Genomic DNA, 18,566 nt, shown 5'->3' on the forward strand with positions numbered 1-18,566 from the left:
ACTTCAGTGCAAATCTTTATGCATGCTGTGATTATGAGGGAAGCTGTTTACATTGTTCTAGTTGTATTATTTGCCCTAGCCAAAAGCTTTCTCCATAACTGTGAGGAAAATGAAAGATATTTAAATTAAACTAGTAGGCTAGTTTTTTGAACAGGGTTGTGGAGGGAAGTCTATCTAACTGAAGGAAACAGGACAAAAAGCCTAATGTACTTGAGAACTAATACTAACTAGGTATCAACAGAATTAGCAATTCAGGTGAGAGTTGGCAGTTTCAGTCATGTTGGGTTTTTTGTTTTGTTTTTGCTGTCTCCATTGGGTTGGATTTCTGTCTCTGGCCAGTTTGAATCTAGAACAAACAACTTTCCATATATCCCCAAAGTTTAGTATCTAGCAGCAAGAAGAGGAATAGCAGCTGGGATTAATTCTTGAGGATAAGTCATACAAAATAATACATGTTGGTCTTTTTTTCTTTTTACATGACCAGGCTTTTTGTGTCGAGGAAAAGCAGTGACAAAGCTAGGTTTAAGTGTTGTCTCAGGTTGGCAAAACTGCCAGGGGAATATTTACCAATTTTTCTGTAGTGAATTGCAGACGTGGTCTAAGAGCAGCCATCTGGGATGGGCTGTCAAGCGCACTGAAGGCCACAAGCAGTAACTAAAAATGCTTTTGACCTGAGAATTGACCTCCAGGAATAGGACCTCCCAGAACCGCAGAATCATGAAATAGTTCGAGTTGGAAGGGACCTTAACAATCATCTAGTTCCCAACCCCCTGCCATGGGCAGGACCACCTTCCACTCGACCAGGATGCTCAGAGCCCATCCAGCCTGGCCTGGCACGCTGCCAGGGATGGGGCACGCACGCTTTCTCTGGGCAACCCGTTCCAGCGCCTCTCCACCCAGCGTGCGGAATGTCTTCCTAAGGGGTCTCCACGCCACAGAACGCAGCGGAGCCGCGACGCCGCGCAGCCGCTGAAGGCCCGAGGCCGGCCTGCGGCTCCCAGAACGCCGCGCGCCGCCGGAAGCGACGGCCACAGCGACGCCAGTTCCGGAGGAGCTCGTGGTGCTGCGGCGCGGCGCTGGTTCTCTGCTGAAGGAGGGAGCGGACGGCGGGTCCCGGCGGCACCGGCACCATGGTGAGCGGCGGGGCGGCGGCGACGGCTTGGCCCAGGGCAGGGCCAGGGGCGCGGCGGGGCCGGGCGGGGCCGCGCTCCACGCGGGCGGGCGCGCGCGCGAGGCCCGCGGGCCGCGCCCTTCCTTTCCCCGCGCTGTGCCGGGGGGCGCGGGCGGCGGGGGGCACGAAGGTTCTGGAGCCGGGGCGGGGCCCAGGCGCGGTGACACCCCCCCCCCCCGCCTCTGTGAGCCCTGATACGTGTGTGCGGGTGTATGATCCTTGTTCGCTTAGGGCCTCGGGTGCTTCGTAAATGTTCAGTATCCTTAAAGGCGAATGTTGGTTACTGTTATGGACCCAAAAGAAAAAAAAAAAAACAAAAAAAAGAAAAAAAAAACCCAAACCCACGAGTTTAGTTCAGGTATCAAAATGCTAAAGCCTCAGTATGGTCAGTAAATAGACTTGTTTTGGCTCCTGCTGGGTGTGCCTGCCGTCGGGCTGTGTGGACGGGCCCGCTAGTTGGGCAGAGCAGCGGCGCACGCACAGCGTGAAGGGATGTGCTGTGCTGGTGGGGCCTTGTGTGCACTGCGGCCTGCGAGCAGCTGCGCTCGGTCTTGTGATCCCTTCACAAGACTGTGAGATTGCAAGACGGATTTTTAATAGCCTTAGCTGTTTCTTAAATATACCTGTTATCACAACAAAATGGGATACGGAAGTAATTTTATTAATAAAAACGTTGTTTAAGTGGTTAGTGTCAGGGGTTTGCTTTTAAAACACATAGTTTTATTGAAGCTAGAACAATATTCCTACATTAACTGTGTTTTAGGCATCCATTTCCCTTGCTCCTGTGAACATTTTCAAGGCAGGTGCAGATGAAGAGAAGGCAGAAACAGCTCGGTTGGTAAGTTTAATTCTTTAAGGAACTGGTGGTACTTGAGGTGATTAAAATTTGTCTTTTCTACTACTAAAAATACTTCTACTGTATCATGATATGGAAATTCTGTCTCTCACAGCCTTTTTTTGTTGCATGTTTGTGAACAGAAGGTAGGAGGAGTGTTGTTTATACTGAAAATTAGAGAAACTCTTCATTGTCAAAACCAGTGTACCTCTACTGGAGCTCAGAAGATTGGTGTTTATTGGGTGGCATTTCTTGTGGCTTTGAGACAGATTTACAGTTTCTGGGAGATTTAAGTATATTTCATCTGGTTATCAAAATTTAGCAATTAAGAAACTTGCCTTAAGTTAAGCCTCCATTGAAAGAGGTGGAAGAGTTGGTTTAAATGTTGAAAGCTATGTGATAGTGTATATCTCTTGTAGTACAGTAGAAATAAATTGTTCCCTGAGGTATGTTTATTTTCATTGCAGTCATCCTTTGTTGGTGCCATTGCCATTGGTGACCTAGTCAAGAGCACCCTGGGGCCTAAAGGCATGGTAAGATGGCTGCAGGCTCTCAGTAGTCATGCCTGTTACTTTAGCTTTAATAGTTACAGTGTGTTTTCAAGCAGTATTCTAAATCTCGAATCTTGTAGGACAAGATTCTTTTAAGTACTGGGAGAGACAGCTCTGTGACAGTTACCAATGATGGTGCAACCATCCTGAAAGCTATTGGAGTTGACAATCCAGCTGCCAAGGTCTTGGTTGGTGAGTTCTTAAAGGATTGATTTCTTAATTTGTAACTCTATTACAGAGTTTTTATTTGTTCTTAGGAAAGTATTCTTGAAATACGATGAAAAATTGATGGGAGGGGGAACAGAAATCCTGAAATAAGAACAGTGGGGTACTGCAAGAGTTGTGGCATTCTGGAAAAGTAAAATTGTGGTGTATGCTGCTCTTCAAAACTGGTTTTTTCTTTTCCCTCAACCCTGCTTTGTCCCAGGAGTCAGAAGAGACAAAAGACAGCTGCGTGCTCCTTTTTGCAGTGGGAAAAATTCAGAACAGAAATCTGTGCAGCAACGGAAGTTTTCTCTGTTTCTCCCAGATTTAAATCTCTCACTCAGGAATCACTGTACTTCTGCATACAGTTTACCATTGTGAACAACTGTTTTACTGTGCCAGTGGTCCACTACTGGTGACAAGCAGGAGCCTGAACTATTGGGTGTCAGGTTTACTAATGATTTTGTGTTTGCTGCATCCCAGTTTATCAGCAGTTCATGCAGTAGACATGGTTGTTAGAGTCTGATTCTGTGTCTATATCTTAGAGCTTCTCTCCAGCTGTACTTCTTTTTGATAACCATCTTTAGGATGGGGAACAGAGGACATCTTGACCATCACCAGACTGCAGCTGGTGTCTAGGTTACAAATAAAGAGCAGGAATTTGAAGGATGCTGAATTTCATTTGCATCTCTTGTTTTTCTGGCGTTTTTTTTAGGGTTCCCATTTTACACAGGGTAAGATCTGTTTTTCTTGTCCAGTTTAATGCTTGAGAAAAATAGCATTAATTCTGTGTTTTCCTTCTTCAGATATGTCAAAGGTTCAAGATGATGAAGTTGGTGATGGAACTACATCTGTCACAGTGTTGGCAGCTGAATTACTGAGGGTGATGTATTAAGTTTTTTCAACTGTTTGCCAATGTACTTCTGTGATACCACCAGTAGGAGGTGTGTTATCCTGTGTTTGTGAAGGGGCTCTCAAAGCATAGAAAGGAATAGCTTGCTCTGTTGCTATTGCACTTGATCGGGGGAAAAAACCAACCCTTAGTACTGCATTATCATTTCTTGGGTGTTATTTTAGACTACTTTTGCTTATATTATTTTTTATAAACTCTCACAGCTCACTTCCTGGCTGTTGCACTGAGCAGCTTGCAGTACTGCTTAGTTGTGAGGCTCAGTCCTCTGAAATCTGTTTACATAGGAAAAAAAAATCCGCTAAATTCTGTTCTTTGCTCGAGACCTGAATTCATACTGTTCCTTTAAACTCTGTATGGATTTTATACTTAGGAAAAATTTACACTGCCAAACTCTAAACCTAAAATTACTATGAAAGAGATTTGAGAAATGAGTAATTCTTCCTTGCAGAGCTGTGTCAGAAAGTCTGATCATCTCAGGTCCAGGAACTGGGATCAAGAGCATCGTAAGGAACAATCTTGCCAAGTTCCTCAGAAAAATGAAGAAAGCTTTTGTCAACTACACTTCAACTTGCATCCATAAATGAACATGTCTTTTCTAGTTAGTGTAACTGTACTTTTTTGGGGGGGGAATAATTACTGTTTTCATTTAAATAGGAGGCAGAATTACTGATTGCGAGGAAGATTCATCCTCAGACCATCATTGCAGGCTGGAGAGCAGCCACAAAGGCTTCAAGAGAGGCACTTTTGAAAGCAGCTGTGGATCATGGGTTAGTAATGTTCATTTGCTGTAACTCTTCATAAAAAACTACTCAAGATCAAAACATCAATGCAAATTTCAGTCCACTGGTAAATTCTTCACTCTTATTAAAGCAGTGTGAAGGCTGAGTTAATGAATTGTAACAGTTTAGGAAAAAATACTATTTTTTTTCAAATGAGTTATAGAGGCTTTATGATATTCAGAATTGCTTATGATATGCAGAAATGCAATACAAGCTGTAATTTGCTCCCTGGAACTGATCTGAGCTGTTTCTTCAGATGTCATACTCAACATTTTAAATATAACTATTTCCCATGCCCAGCACTTTATGAGCACAAACTTTCTAAAGCTGAATGCAAAAATTCTCCTAACAAAACTTGTATTTCAAATAGAAGGTTGTATTCTGGGACAGCGGAGGGAATCTCTACAGCATTCCTCAAAAGAGAATATGGTACATAAAGATAAAGGGTGGAAGAAGTGGGCAAAGACTCATGGTGAAAGCTGGTGGTAGTTAAAGCTTTCAGACTTTCCACTTTAACTGAATTGTCTTTATTTTAGTAATGATGAAGTGAAGTTCCGTGAAGACTTGATGAACATTGCGGGAACAACGCTTTCATCAAAATTACTTACTCACCATAAGGATCACTTTGTCAAGCTAGCTGTAGAAGCTGTTCTTAGGTTGAAAGGTTCTGGTAATTTGGAGGCTATCCATGTCATTAAGAAACTCGGTGGAAGTTTGGCTGATTCCTATTTAGATGAAGGTAAGTCTGAGTGTTGACTGTGTATGCATTTGAGAAATAAAGCTGCCGAAGGTTATGCGTCTATGTAAATTTGTTATAGGAAACACTGCTACATTATTATTATTAAATTGAATACTAAAGATGGGGGATTTTTTAATAACTAGTAATTGTTCTCCTTTTTTAATTTGATGTTTTACAAGACCTTTCTGTTACTACAGGCTTTTTACTTGACAAGAAGATTGGTGTAAATCAGCCAAAAAGAATTGAAAATGCAAAGATTCTTATTGCAAATACTGGTATGGATACAGACAAGATTAAGGTATGTGACAGAACTGCTGTTTAGAAACTGTTTTTGTAAATGGAATTTTGAGACTGAGCTCTCCTTTCTTTGATTTAGATTTTTGGCTCCCGTGTTAGAGTGGACTCCACAGCAAAAGTGGCAGAAATAGAACAGGCAGAAAAAGAAAAAATGAAGGAGAAAGTGGATCGTATTCTTAAACATGGAATAAATTGCTTTATTAACAGGTATTTCTTGGGAAAAGGGGAGTGTTACGTTACTTCCCGTGTTCTAGTTCACTCTGCTAGAATAGGCAGTTAAGTGCCCAACAGGCACTTACGATCAAAGGACTTAGACCTTGAAGCATATGGCTGCCTGTGCGTAGTGTGATAGCGTTTCTTCAGAGAAAGGGTATTTCAAAAAGCATCGTAGTCTGAATTTTCTTAGCTTTGCATGTTTTTGTGTCACTGGGTTTGTGTCTGTGTTGTGTAACATTCTGTGTGTGGCAGGTGCCTCATACATTGATGGCTTTAGTAGCTTTCAGAAATCTGTCCTGTGTCCATACTACTGAGAATCTGGTGTCTTTGGTTATGGTGTTCTTTTCAAAGGTTTGTTCTATGTGTCACGGTGAGATGTGTTTGAATTTTAGACAGCTGATCTACAACTACCCTGAACATCTCTTTGGAGCTGCTGGTGTCATGGCTATTGAACATGCAGACTTTGCTGGTGTAGAACGTCTGGCTCTTGTCACAGGTGTGTTGAGTATCTTGTATGAAACTTGGAGGGGCACATTATTTGTTTGATCATTAGTAAACATTAAACTTACTTAAAGATACTTCTTTTTCTCCAGCATTTGTGAATAAAGGATCACAATGCAAAACATGGGATATAATTTAGCAAGTTAGTGCTAGTTATTAATTTTCTTTCATATTTTAAAAATATTTTCAATTAAGTTCCTGCTTGATAAGATTTTGATATATTTGTTTTCTAATGAAAAGATGACAGTTCTTGATTCTGTGATGATAACATTTGATTCTAAATGGCTGTTTGACTGTAATGATAGAGAAGACTAAAGAGTCATCCTTTGTTAAAAATGTGGGCCAGAGTTGTTGACTTGAGGTGGACCTCAAATGACATGAACAACCTGGATATTTTGAGTCATGGTCAGCATAAATGTGATTCTAGTAACTAAAGAAAATGAAACCTGGAATGCTACAGATAATTCTCATTGCTGAAGTTAGAGATAGGTAACTGGGACATCATAGTTGATTTTGAAAGTGATCAGGAGGATGAATTTGCTTTGCAGGAAAAAGGAGAAGACACTGACCTGTTTATCTTAGCAAAACTGAAGTAGCAGTTGTGTATAAGTTGATCGAGAGTGTAAACGCTTGATTGAGAAGAACATTGCTTACACTCCGGAACGAATTCAAAGCAGATTTTCTATGCAGAGCAAATGGGCCCTATCAGACCACACTGAACAGTGTCCTGAAAAAAGGACAAGTTTTTAATAAATGCAGACTCTCTGCTACAAGTCTTGGTTTTCCTTGGAGTGCTACAGCTATGCAGTGCTGCAAGCTACTGTGGGATAATTGAGCGTGCATTACTATGTAAAGAGTTTTCTAATAAGAGGAAAGAGGAAAGATCTAGAACGAGAAATTGAACACAACATCGTTCTAAGACATTTTGGTCTTTGTAATGTTTGCTTTGTTTAATGATACGGCAGTTTACAGGTCATGCATGGTATTGCTGCTATAACATGGAATGAGATTTCCGAAACAGGAGAATGGTGCCACGGGTTCTCAGCCGTCATCAGGCAGGCAAAATGAATACTGTCACAAGCTTAAGTTTTAAAGCATAAGAGACTTCATTTAGCATTTTATAAATACTTAATCAGTAAATACTGTGAAAACTTGAAACATACTGACATTTTAATGCTGACAAAGATGAATGTTTATTCTGTTATCAGACACAGCTCACAAGCATTTTAATCCTTGTGATATGAAACAAAACATTGGTATTTTAAGGATTTATCAGGATTGGTTAAAGGTTTCTGGTTCCACATGCCGACATGAGAAAGTCTTAGCTTATCAGTATTGTTAATTTAAATTTATTTTGGGGCAGTTATGAAGACTATTTTTTCACATACACACACACCCCCTCCCCCCCCTTGGTTAGACCTTGCCTGAAAGGATGCTTTCCTTGTGAGCTCTGATTTCTTTATGATCTTACACTTGTAGGTGGTGAAATTGCATCAACCTTTGATCACCCTGAGCTAGTAAAACTAGGAAGCTGCAAGCTTATTGAAGAAGTCATGATTGGAGAAGATAAACTCATTCATTTCTCTGGAGTAGCAATGGGTAAGTGTTTTATCACTAACGGTGTATTGTAACATTTGTGTTAACCCTCTGCTAATGCTGTTCAGTTTCCAGAGAGGCATAGGAACTCTGTAATGATTTATGCAACTGTTTTTATTAAAGCCTGCTTTTCAGTGAAAATCCTGCACAGTTTCATGGTTGAAACTCTGGATGTTTAGTGTTATGTAAATGAACATATAATCGTTTTTAAGGATGAGAACCAAGGTTTCTTTGGGAAATTTAGTTGACAAGAACAGTAGCAATATGTCATACTTAAAGAGCTTGAGAGCTTGTTCTAGTAAATGCCAATCTCTCATTTTTCAAGGAGTTTTGAGGCAATATTAATTTTCTGTTAAATTAAATAAGGTTTTGTGGAACCAAAGCAATAGCACTGTGTACATAATTTCATTCTGTCTTTGAAATGTCATCATGCTTTCTTTTGCTCACAAAATTAAGTAATACAAATCTTGACCGCAGTGTTAGTGAAACTATTGTAAATGCTTTGTGATAGCCCATTTTTGTGTCCTGGTTTCTCTTTTTAATCCTTTCACATTTGCACTTTCTAGGTGAAGCTTGCACCATAGTTTTGCGTGGAGCCACACAGCAGATTCTTGATGAAGCAGAGAGGTCTTTGCATGATGCTCTCTGTGTCCTGGCCCAGACAGTGAAGGACACAAGAACTGTCTATGGTGGAGGTGAGTATCAGATCCTTTGTACATGTCACATGTTTTGTATTACTGTACGTCAGATATGTAACATCTGTGTGTCTTCAATGAATAGGTTGTTCAGAGATGCTGATGGCTAATGCTGTTGCAGAACTTGCTGTCAGAACACCTGGCAAAGAGTCTGTTGCAATGGAGTCCTTTGCTAAAGCTTTACGAATGGTAGGTTTATTTACTCAGATTGCTGGATTAAGAGAGAAAGTTTCATGAAGTTTACTAACATGTGACCTCAGATATTTGTTTCACTTTAAAAATTTTGGTTGCCCAATGTAAAAAAGTGAAGTTTTGCAACACATCTTGGATAAACAAAGGGGGAAAATGGTTTTAGGAAAAAAGTATCAGTGTTTTAATAATTCTGCCTGTTACAGAATTGTGAATGTTCATATGCTAGCCCTCCTTTAATTGGTTCTTGGCTCACCTTACGTGCTAGTTAAAAGTGCTGCAGAAATAGTACATAAAAAATCTCATACTACGTAGTTGATGTGGTTGAGAAAAGAGCAACCCTTGTGTTCCGTTGATGCTCTAGTGCTGTTTGGGTGTATTCATACTCTAGTACCATCTACAAGTTTCTAGTCTTGCATTGGAGATTGCATCTTAGTAGGAAGTGTGCATCTTAGTGTCACAAGGAACATTAATAAAGTTGTGCTAACAGGCTGTCAGTTTGAGAAAAAAAATACTTTCTGCAATTTAAATTAGGGAAAACCTTTCTCCCAAGAAAATGAAATTCAAGAGCATAGTAACACTTGGCATTACCTCTTCAGTCAGCACATGCAAGTTTGAACTGCTGTCACGGAAACATTGAACACAGTGGTCAGGTAGTTAATGCTTACCAACAGACTTGTGCTTTTTAAATGAAAACATTTCTCCAGTTGTGGTCTGAAATGATAAAAGGCAAGAGTCTTTTTTTTCTTTTGTCCGTGTAAAATGAAATCTGCTTCTGTCCTTTTAGGTACTTTCTTACAATAGGGTCTTGAAATTCTTGGAAAGGTAGTTTGGATTTTTTACTTTTTCCTTCTCATAGTAACAGATCATCTGCCTTGTTTCTGAAGGATCTTCTTGAAATTCAGTTGTAAACCAGTAACATCAAAGTATGTTTCATGTTTACTAACAATCAGTCCCTGTGTTAAAAACAACCTGTGCTTATCCCCTTAGATCCCAACAATAATAGCTGATAATGCTGGCTATGACAGTGCTGATTTGGTTGCTCAGCTCAGAGCTGCTCATAGTGAAGGGAAGACTACTTATGGACTGGGTAAGGGGATTTACTTCTGTGTTTGAATTGCTATTTGGCGGGTCCATTAGGCTCATTAAAGTTGTTCATGTATGTCTGTCACATATATTCAGCAGGGAAAACTCAGTATGTTGATTGCTTTGCACAGAACTTGGGTGTAGAGCACTACATTCCTTTTCTGTTCTACTAGGCTTTTGAAAGTGGAGTGAAAACCTTTGTTTCTTAACTGAATGGTTTCCACCTCTAAAAACCACTTTTGTTACACTGAGTCTAGTTTTGGGTAACTTAAAAAGAAAAACATTATTTTAAAACCAGCAACCAGCTAAAAAACCCATACGAACCAAACATTCTTCCCTTTGCCCTTCCCCCCCCACCTTAAAATAAAAACCCCAACCAAACAACAACCACAGAGTTGTGGAGAAGGACTCTGAAGTTGATATACCTAAGGACATAGTGCTGAGAGTCCTTTGGGATCTTGTCTCCTCATCACAGTGTATTTTTTCATTAATTGTTTGTATGTAATTGCAACATTAGGCTTAAATCAGGAATCTTGAGATAGAAGACTTTATTTAATACTTCCGAAACTGTCAGTATAGTTTATTTGGGCAGGTAAGTTACTATGCTCTCAGCTTCCTGTAATTTTCTTAAAAAAAAGCTGAGTTACAAAAAACAAAACAAAAAAACCCCCTCTTAATGTATTTCTTCTTCCAGATATGAAAGAGGGTGTCATTGGGGACATGTCACTTTTGGGAGTAACAGAAAGTTTCCAGGTCAAGAGACAAGTTTTGCTGAGCGCAGCTGAAGCAGCAGAAATGATTCTTCGTGTAGATGACATCATTAAAGCAGCACCAAGGTATGATCAGAATATCTGCATGGTCAGTCACAGTGGTGTAGAGTAAACCTCTTCTGTGAAAGAGTAAGGGGGCAGAAAAGTCTTGTTCTAAAAATGTTTTACTTGAAAGAGAGCCTGACATGTGACATGCTGATGTTCACGTTAGATCATTTTATTCCATTAGCAGTGTCATCAGGCCTTTAGAGCCATCAGCAAACTTCAGTTGCTGTGCCTGAGTAATGCCTGGCTAGTCTTAGGTCACCAATAAGCATCTGCACAAGTGGCAGACCAAAGTGTAAGGGATCCTGCTTTCTTTTCTCTTCTGGCAAGAATTGTAGTGAAGTGTCCAGCTGCTTCTGAGATAAAATCTGCATTTAAACAGGAAAGTGTTTGTTAAAAGGTTTGAGAAGAATTGCTACTGATAGGCAGGTTAGCCCCTGGGTGCCTGCTACCAGGTAGTTTTCACTGCTTTTGAATCACTAAGATATTTTTTTAGTATGGTCACGGGTGGTGTGTTAGCTTTGAGGTGGTACTGTTTTTTGTGCTGTGAGATAAAGCTGTCACTGAAAACAAAATACTGACTAAAGATTAAAAATAAGGGTGGGTGGGGAGGGCCAGGTGGACAACAGTGTGGTGGGAATTTTCTGATTTTTCTTTTTCTCCTCAGAAAACGTGTACCAGACCATCGCCCCTGTTAAATTTTCTTCAGTACCTGAGGATGTGTGGACCAGATCTCACCTAGTAATTTTTTTTAATGGTCTAGTTTTTGTGAGGTTAGGGAACAGAAGCTTGAGACAAACAGATCTCCATCAATGGCACTGTCTTCAGTTGTTTTTTACTTACTGGAGCTTGTATGAGTTGTGGGGAAGAATTCATTTTCAGGGGTGTATAAACCAGGGGTTTTACACGACCCTACTCCTTCTGTTCCATCCAGGTTCCACTTAAAATACACATAAATAAAAATAATAATAATAAAAAAAATTCAGATTCCCCAAAGTTGTGTTTCTTTCTGTAGAACCAGGGAGGGCAGATCCATTAGGACAGCTGTGGTGCACATTCTCAGGCCTTGGCTGCTTCAGGGCGTGACCGAGCCCTCGTGGCTTGCTGGTTCATGTTGACCTGCTGTGTTAGTATAAATGGCTCATTCCAGTCCTGGCTGCGCAGGTTTTGAATTAGGGTCCTAGAAAAAGGCTTCGAAGTTAGATGGTATCTTTCTAGTGATACTGGAGTACTACTCATTTTTTTGGTTGTTGTTGTGTTGTTGTTGTTGTTGTTGTTTTATGATGGAAGTGAGAGAGTGGAAGACGAACCTCATTCAATGCCCAGAATGACAACTAAGTGATCTTAAAACATTTTACACCACAAATTTTACATTCTGCTGGGGGGAGTTGAGAGTAACATGCAGTTTGGGAGAGAGAGAGCAACATTCTGAACCAAACAGTTGGAATGTTGATCTGTAAAGTACTGGGCTGATTTTACAAACAGTCATAATCGAGGACACTTAGCAGAAAATGTGCCAGGGTCCATAACAATCACTTTCTGTCCTCTCTGTCCTGCCTCTTTCAGTTCTGTTGTATCCTCTTTATATTCACTTTCCTTATTCTGGTAGTTGCTGCAAAGGCAGCATGTTTCTTTCCTGGGCTGGTTTCTTTGTGCCTAGGTTGGAGGAAGCCTGTGAGGCCTGCAGCAGTCCGCATGCAGATCTGTGCTGACTGTAAGCACAGACAAGCAGGGGCCCTGTCTGTGCCCGCGGGGCCTTGTGACCTTTCTTGCTCTTGCAAGTGTAGTACAGCACCTGGCACACACCAGGGCAAGTGCCAAAGCAGAAGGATTAAGCTGATACACCAAGTATGTGTGCAAAGATTTTTCTCTCTTAGATTTCTTAAAATGAAGGGAATCTGCTTACAGAATCCACTCCTTAACTCTTGACAGAGACTCTTCAGCTCTCCAGGAGTGACACTACTGTGTGGAGAGGGCTGAGTGGAACACAAACCATTGACATGCCAGTGAAAGCACGCTCTTCCCCATCCCCTCATATAAATACAGGACCAGCTCAGTTCTGTGGGATATAAAACATTGACATTGGATATTAAAAAAATCCCCCCTAACTCATGTCCTGCTTTTCTTTTTGTAGGAAGACATTCTTGGAACGAGACTAGATAAATAATGTGCTGTTAATTCCAAAGAAGGATTTTTAACTTTGCATGATGCTAAGTATACTTTTATTTAATTTGACTAGTAGCACACTACATGATGCCAACCAGATGCAAATTTGTACTTCATTTAATAAGACGATTGCTAGCAGAGGCTATATATTTCCAGATAATTTTTCAAGCATGTAGAGGACATTAAGAAGTCATAAACTGGCATGGAATCAAGCCTTTTCTGGGAATCAGCTGCTGCTTCTGCAGGCTGCGCTGGTGAGACAGTTCTACTCGAAGAGTATGCCACTGAGGGCTCTCCACCCTTGTTAAAAAAGCTGTCACCTAATAAATCCATGCTATGGAGTCTAAAGTTTAAAATGTCACTTTAAACCAGATTTCTGTTACTCAAAGCTTAAAAAAAAGGTGCATTTCTAAGAGGATTTGAACTGGTCCAAGTTGCAAGCTTGGGAAATACCCAGCTGAAATCAGTTGAGTAAAGTTTGCCTCATGTGCAAGCCTTTAATGAAAGCTCACAGCCCTGGAATTTATTCATGCAAGTTTACCTTTGCAGCTCGTGGTTTTTCCGTTTTAGTCAGGCTTTGATTTTCTTCTTTGCTCCTGCATGAAAACTTGTCCTGTACAGCTGCCCTTAAAGGCAGTGTTGTCAGTAACAAAACCCAGCAGCAAAGCCTACAGCTTTCCTCACCATCACGTGAATGATGCTTGGCGGTAACGAAACAGTTGTCACAAATTTTGCAGGAAGAAAGAGGAGACCCCTCTGTACGTATGTGCTGTTGCCTTCATAGTGCAGCAGGGGCTCTGCTACCACTTCCCACTCGGCGGACAGCGAAACCTTCAAGGTGTTGTGTTTCAGATAAGTAATTTGAGACCAGTGCTGTGGGTTGCTTTAAAGCTGTGGGTCTCCGCTGTGATCACCTTGAACAGTGGCTTCCAGCTGAGCTGGGATGCCTCAGCCAGGTGGAAGGGAGAAGAGTGAGCCTATGGGTGAGGAGCAGCAAGTCCGTATGTGCTCCATGCAATCTACCCATGGCAAACATCTAGACTGAGTTCATCTCTCTTAACTGTGTGTGGTCCGGGAGGAGCGGAAGAGGGAAGAAGTCTATTTGAGAGAGAGTGCCGGGTGCTGCACAAAGACAGTGCTCTCTCTCTCTCTACAAGGATTTTGCTGTCACATTATCTCCAAGCTGGTGCACGTTCTCCTGATGTCTGCCAGGAGGTGTGGTGCTCCCTGGACACCAGCAAGCAAGGGAGAGGTAGAGGTTGGGCAGCGGTGGGAGTGCGCTGCCACCTTGGCCAAAAGGGGCAGTTGAGCCTCAGCAGGGCTCGGCTTCTGGCTCGGACTTGGCGGCAGGAGGTAGCAGTGGTTTCTTGTCGAGCGTGATTTCTATCACCGCCCCCGATCGCTTGCGGGGCTCGGGGGTCTCCTCTGACCATCTGCCCACCCTGCGCACCCCTTTGGCCACTTTGGGTGCATTCCTGCAGGGGTTGTGGTCATAGATCACCAGCTTCAGGCCGGGCAGGTGAGCAAGGCTGGGGAAGAGCTGGATGGAATTGCGATCCACGTCGATCACCTCCAGGAAGGGCATGTCCAGGAGCACGGGAGGGAACTCGGACAGCAGGTTTCCTGACAGCCAGATGGTGCGCAGCTCCTGCAGACACTGCAGCTGGGGAGGGAGGGTGCGCAGGGCGTTGGAGCCGGCATGCAGGGTCTTGAGCAGGCTGAGCTCGCACACCACTTCGGGCAGGTACTGCAGGCAGTTGGACTCGATCCAGAGGGTCTTGAGGTTCTGCAGGAGTCGGAGCTCGAGGGGCAGGCTGCAGAGCTTGTTGTTGCCCAGGTAGAGGATGCACAGCTGCTTCAGTGTGCACACAACAAGGGGCAGTGCTTTGAAGTTGTTGAAGTCCAGTGCCAAAATCTGCAGGTTTTGCAGCTGCTCCAGCTCAGGGGGCAGATGGTTCAGGTTGTTGTCACTCAGGTACAGCTTAACCAGTTCCCTAAAAGAGCAAATGTGCACAGGCAGCCGCCTCATCTGTCTGCCACTCAGATCGACCATTTTATCCACTGGCATTTCTTCTAGGTCTTCTAGAAGGTACTTCTGGCACTTGTTAGAGGGCACAAAAGCAAGTATGGTTTTCAGACTGTTGCCCATCTTGGGATTTTGGTTTTGGATGGCTGGGACTGCGAGGGACGGGAGCCTGCCTTGGTCTTCTGCTGCACACTGGCCTGTTGGTAACTCATTCTTCCCAATATAAGGCTCTGTTTACATGGCACCAGCCATTAATCTCAAGGGCTCTGAAATGTTTCTGATAACTGAATGAGTGTTTGGTGACGGGGATTATACAGGGCGACTCAGGGCCCAGGTCTCCCTCCCTCACCCACACTCCCACTTGGTCACCCCCCCACCCTCCCCCTGAAAACATTCCTTCTTGCACACTGTAAATGTTCTCTGATTTTGCCCTTAACAAAAGTAGGGTCACTCCAATGCCCCAGCTTCTCACCTCTTGCTGCAGCTATGCTGTATGTGTAGCCAATGCAGGCAACAAGGATGGGCTTGGGAAAGTAAACACCACAGCAGACCAAAATTTTAAGCTCAGATGTTTAACTTTCATGAAACTTGCAGCAGAAATGTCAGATATAATCAAATTGTTGTTTAAAATACCTGTCAAGACTTGACTGACTTTCAAGACGAGTGACACTTTCAGGGATGTATTTTGAAAGGTGCCAAATACTTGGATTTCAGAATGTAACATGCCACCCAGCACTTATCTTAAAGCTTTAACACAAATCCTTGGCAAACTACTATCTTGAGCGGTTCTACTGTTTATGTTCCTAATTTAATGGTATTTGTTATAGCCTCTGGCACTCTTGACTGTGTAGGGCCTTTTTCATTATGTTTTACTTCTTGTCTGTAGGGCCTTTTTCATTTTATTATGTTTTACTCCTTGTCTGAATCCCAGTGTAATCTGCTATCACAAATTGCCAAGATTGTTCTCCATCCGCCTTCCAACTGTGCTACTGCAGTTCCCATGTCTGTACCAAAACCTGTCAAGAAACTCCCATGGGTTTAATTCCATCAAGATTCTCACTTGCTATGAGTAGAATAAGTCCAGTTTTGAAAAGTTACGGCTATTTAAATGTGACAGTGTAAACTGTTCTCCTCTCATCAAGACCCATTTTGCTATCAGTCCTAATTTCTAGTAGCATTCCTGTGTGTAAGAACCTCTGCATAGTTTGACGTGTTGAGCTGCTACTGTTTCAAGCTTTCCTGGGGACTCATATGTGTCCCTATCCAGGGCAGGGTGTTTGGAACTACATGATCTTTAAGATTCCTTCCAACCCAAACCATTCTGTGATTGTTCTGCCTGTGTGTTGGCCATGGCTCTACCATGAACTTCGATTATGAAAGCTGGCAGAGTGTTTTAAGGTAAAATAACCTTTTCAGTACCTGGATCTTTGCTTTGATATCTACAGCTCATTGCATTCTAATTTTCCATACTTACTGTAGTTTAGGCATAATACTTTCTTTGAACAATCTACATTTGTTTGGGGGGTATTAGGTGCTGTTCTACCAAAATCCATGACTACTGAGAGCCAAAAAACAAAAAAACCCCAAAAGGCAGAGCAAACAGAAAATTGAGAAAAAGGCACCACTTAAGGTGGCCTCTGGATTTCTGGTCAAATCTAGTTATACAGTGCTCCCTACTGTCACTTGCTTTCAAATGTAAAGCAGCTCTTAGCTCTGTCAATTTGGTATAGGCTATAGAATGTTTTACAAGCCTTTTCCCCACAAGATGAGTGACTGTGCCATGCAGCAGTGATGCTATGAAATGTATGGAGGAGAACAATAGAGAGGACACCTGGGAAACAGTATTGCAGCTGGACAGAGAACAGTGAGTGCTGAGACCTGAGTGCCATAAAATAGGTTTTGGATGGAGTAGCTGGGCAAAGTATCAAGCCTGGAGAACAAAGACAATGTCACAGTCATCTGTGGTCATGCTGTGGAATAGAGGGCCGGAAAGTTCCCTCTCTGATGGTGGGATGTGCTCTGCATTGCATCCCAGAAGCAAGAAGCCAGTTTGCACTGCATGAGCAAGACATTTTAGACACTTCTTTACTGCTTTGATACTCTGTGCTCTGTCAGAGGACCACTGTGGGGAATGTGTCAGCAGGTGGTTGTATTTGTTTTTCATTTCTAAACAATTGTGGCGCCTTCTGAAGGCTAGGGTCCCTCCCCTTAAGGCATTGTAGGCTACAGGTGTGGCAAACCAGATGTATTTGGCATAAATAATAATGCATATACATCCACAGCAAAGCCTCATATTTTAGACAAAATTTTTCAGATCACCTACTAATCATAACATAAGAGCATAGCTAAGAATATATTAATGATATAATTTAGGCATATATTTCTCAATAATCCATATGTAGACAAATAACTTTGTGAAGTACCTCATGTCTGCAGATACAGATATGGATATATATATATTTTTTTTTTCTACTTGAATTATTTCTCCTTAATGGAACTTTTAAGTTGCAACTTTTAACTATTTCTTAGGGATCCTCTGCAGTTTAATCATTACTCCAGCTTATCAAAAAAGGTCACAATGACCTTTTGTTGCTGCATTTTGTATCTCTGTTAGCTAAATTAATGTCTGCTTGGAACATTGTGTGAGATCCAAGAATTTGGGAAAGAATAACCTTTGTGTGTAGATTAATAAAGGACTACACTTGCAATAAAATGAACAATCACATTCTTTCTGAGAATCAGACACTCAGTGGGGGCACTAAGGCAAAGGCAGTCCTCACAGTAGACCCAGGTAGTGTTTTGAAAGCCACTTCATATCTTCAAAGTTACTGTGGTGCCCTCCAATACGAACATTAATGACTTCCCAGAAGCATTTGTAGCATTTGAGGAAAAGTTCAAGTGATAAAGGCACTCAGCACAGACACCGTCTTGCTCTTGTCAAAGCGACAGTGCCCTACTCAAGGGCATGACATCTGCTCTGCTGTGCATCAGGTGACAGGTGGGGGCTCCTTGAGAAATGCCTTTGCTTTCTAGAATTTCTCAAATGGCTACATCTTTGCTCACCATTCCCATTTCCAGCACACTTTCTTGCAGCTCGGTGGCTGGGATGACTGGGATAGAAAATGTGACCGTTTGCTGATAACTTGTGTAAAACTTCTGAGTCCAGGAGAAATGGGAAATATTACTCAGATATCTGAAAAAAATTATAATAAAAAATAGAAATCAATATAAAAGATACATTTTTGAGATTCTATTATTTTTTGAGACAAGATATAATGAGAGGCTGGTGCTTTTTCAGATCCAAAGCTCTGCCCACAGCTGTGTGATGACACCAGGCTCAGCCTTTGCTGAGTTTTATTAGCACTTACAATTTTGGAGGTATGTTGGAAAAAGCAAACTGCCTATTTCAAGATCCAGGGGAGCTAATAAATAGAGCTCTAAACTTACTGATTTTAAGGCTCTCATGCCCCTCCTCAATCAGTCTGACATAGCAAGGGAAGTGACTTAAAGGAGAAATTTTTGTTTGCTTTGTATTTATTTAAACTCTGTGACAGGCATTTAGACCCCTTCTTGGCTCACAAATGCTGTATGTTCAGGTTTTTCTGCTGTTTTTTCTTTGCTGCTGGAGCAGAAGATGACAACTCCTGCCTCCTCCATGTCCTTTGACATTCACTCCTCTCTGTGCTGTTGCTCATCTGCTCTCTTTCAGGAGAATTACTTAGTTCCAGTTCACCTTTGCACAGTGAGCAGTTTATTTTAAATACATGATGTGTTGCGAGTAACAAAA

At 41.9% G+C, this 18,566-nt stretch overlaps 2 protein-coding genes across 2 annotated transcripts; one reads left to right on the top strand and one right to left on the bottom strand.

The window, feature by feature from the left end:
* The first annotated feature begins 1,021 nt into the window (after positions 1 to 1,021).
* Positions 1,022 to 11,569, top strand: CCT2 (chaperonin containing TCP1 subunit 2). Its single transcript, XM_040062116.1, has 16 exons — positions 1,022 to 1,133; positions 1,935 to 2,009; positions 2,474 to 2,539; positions 2,638 to 2,749; positions 3,568 to 3,644; positions 4,329 to 4,441; positions 4,990 to 5,192; positions 5,390 to 5,490; positions 5,569 to 5,696; positions 6,098 to 6,201; positions 7,686 to 7,805; positions 8,369 to 8,497; positions 8,583 to 8,686; positions 9,677 to 9,776; positions 10,467 to 10,608; positions 11,255 to 11,569. The coding sequence occupies exons 1-16, from the start codon at positions 1,131 to 1,133 to the stop codon at positions 11,283 to 11,285; spliced, it is 1,608 nt and encodes a 535-aa protein (XP_039918050.1). The 5' UTR covers positions 1,022 to 1,130; the 3' UTR covers positions 11,286 to 11,569.
* Positions 11,570 to 14,019: 2,450 nt separating this feature from the next.
* Positions 14,020 to 14,922, bottom strand: LRRC10 (leucine rich repeat containing 10). The gene has a single exon (XM_040062664.2). The coding sequence runs from the start codon at positions 14,900 to 14,902 to the stop codon at positions 14,066 to 14,068; it is 837 nt and encodes a 278-aa protein (XP_039918598.1). The 5' UTR covers positions 14,903 to 14,922; the 3' UTR covers positions 14,020 to 14,065.
* Positions 14,923 to 18,566: the final 3,644 nt, after the last annotated feature.

This window comes from Hirundo rustica, chromosome 4, assembly GCF_015227805.2.
Source record: "Hirundo rustica isolate bHirRus1 chromosome 4, bHirRus1.pri.v3, whole genome shotgun sequence".
NCBI lineage: Eukaryota > Metazoa > Chordata > Aves > Passeriformes > Hirundinidae > Hirundo > Hirundo rustica.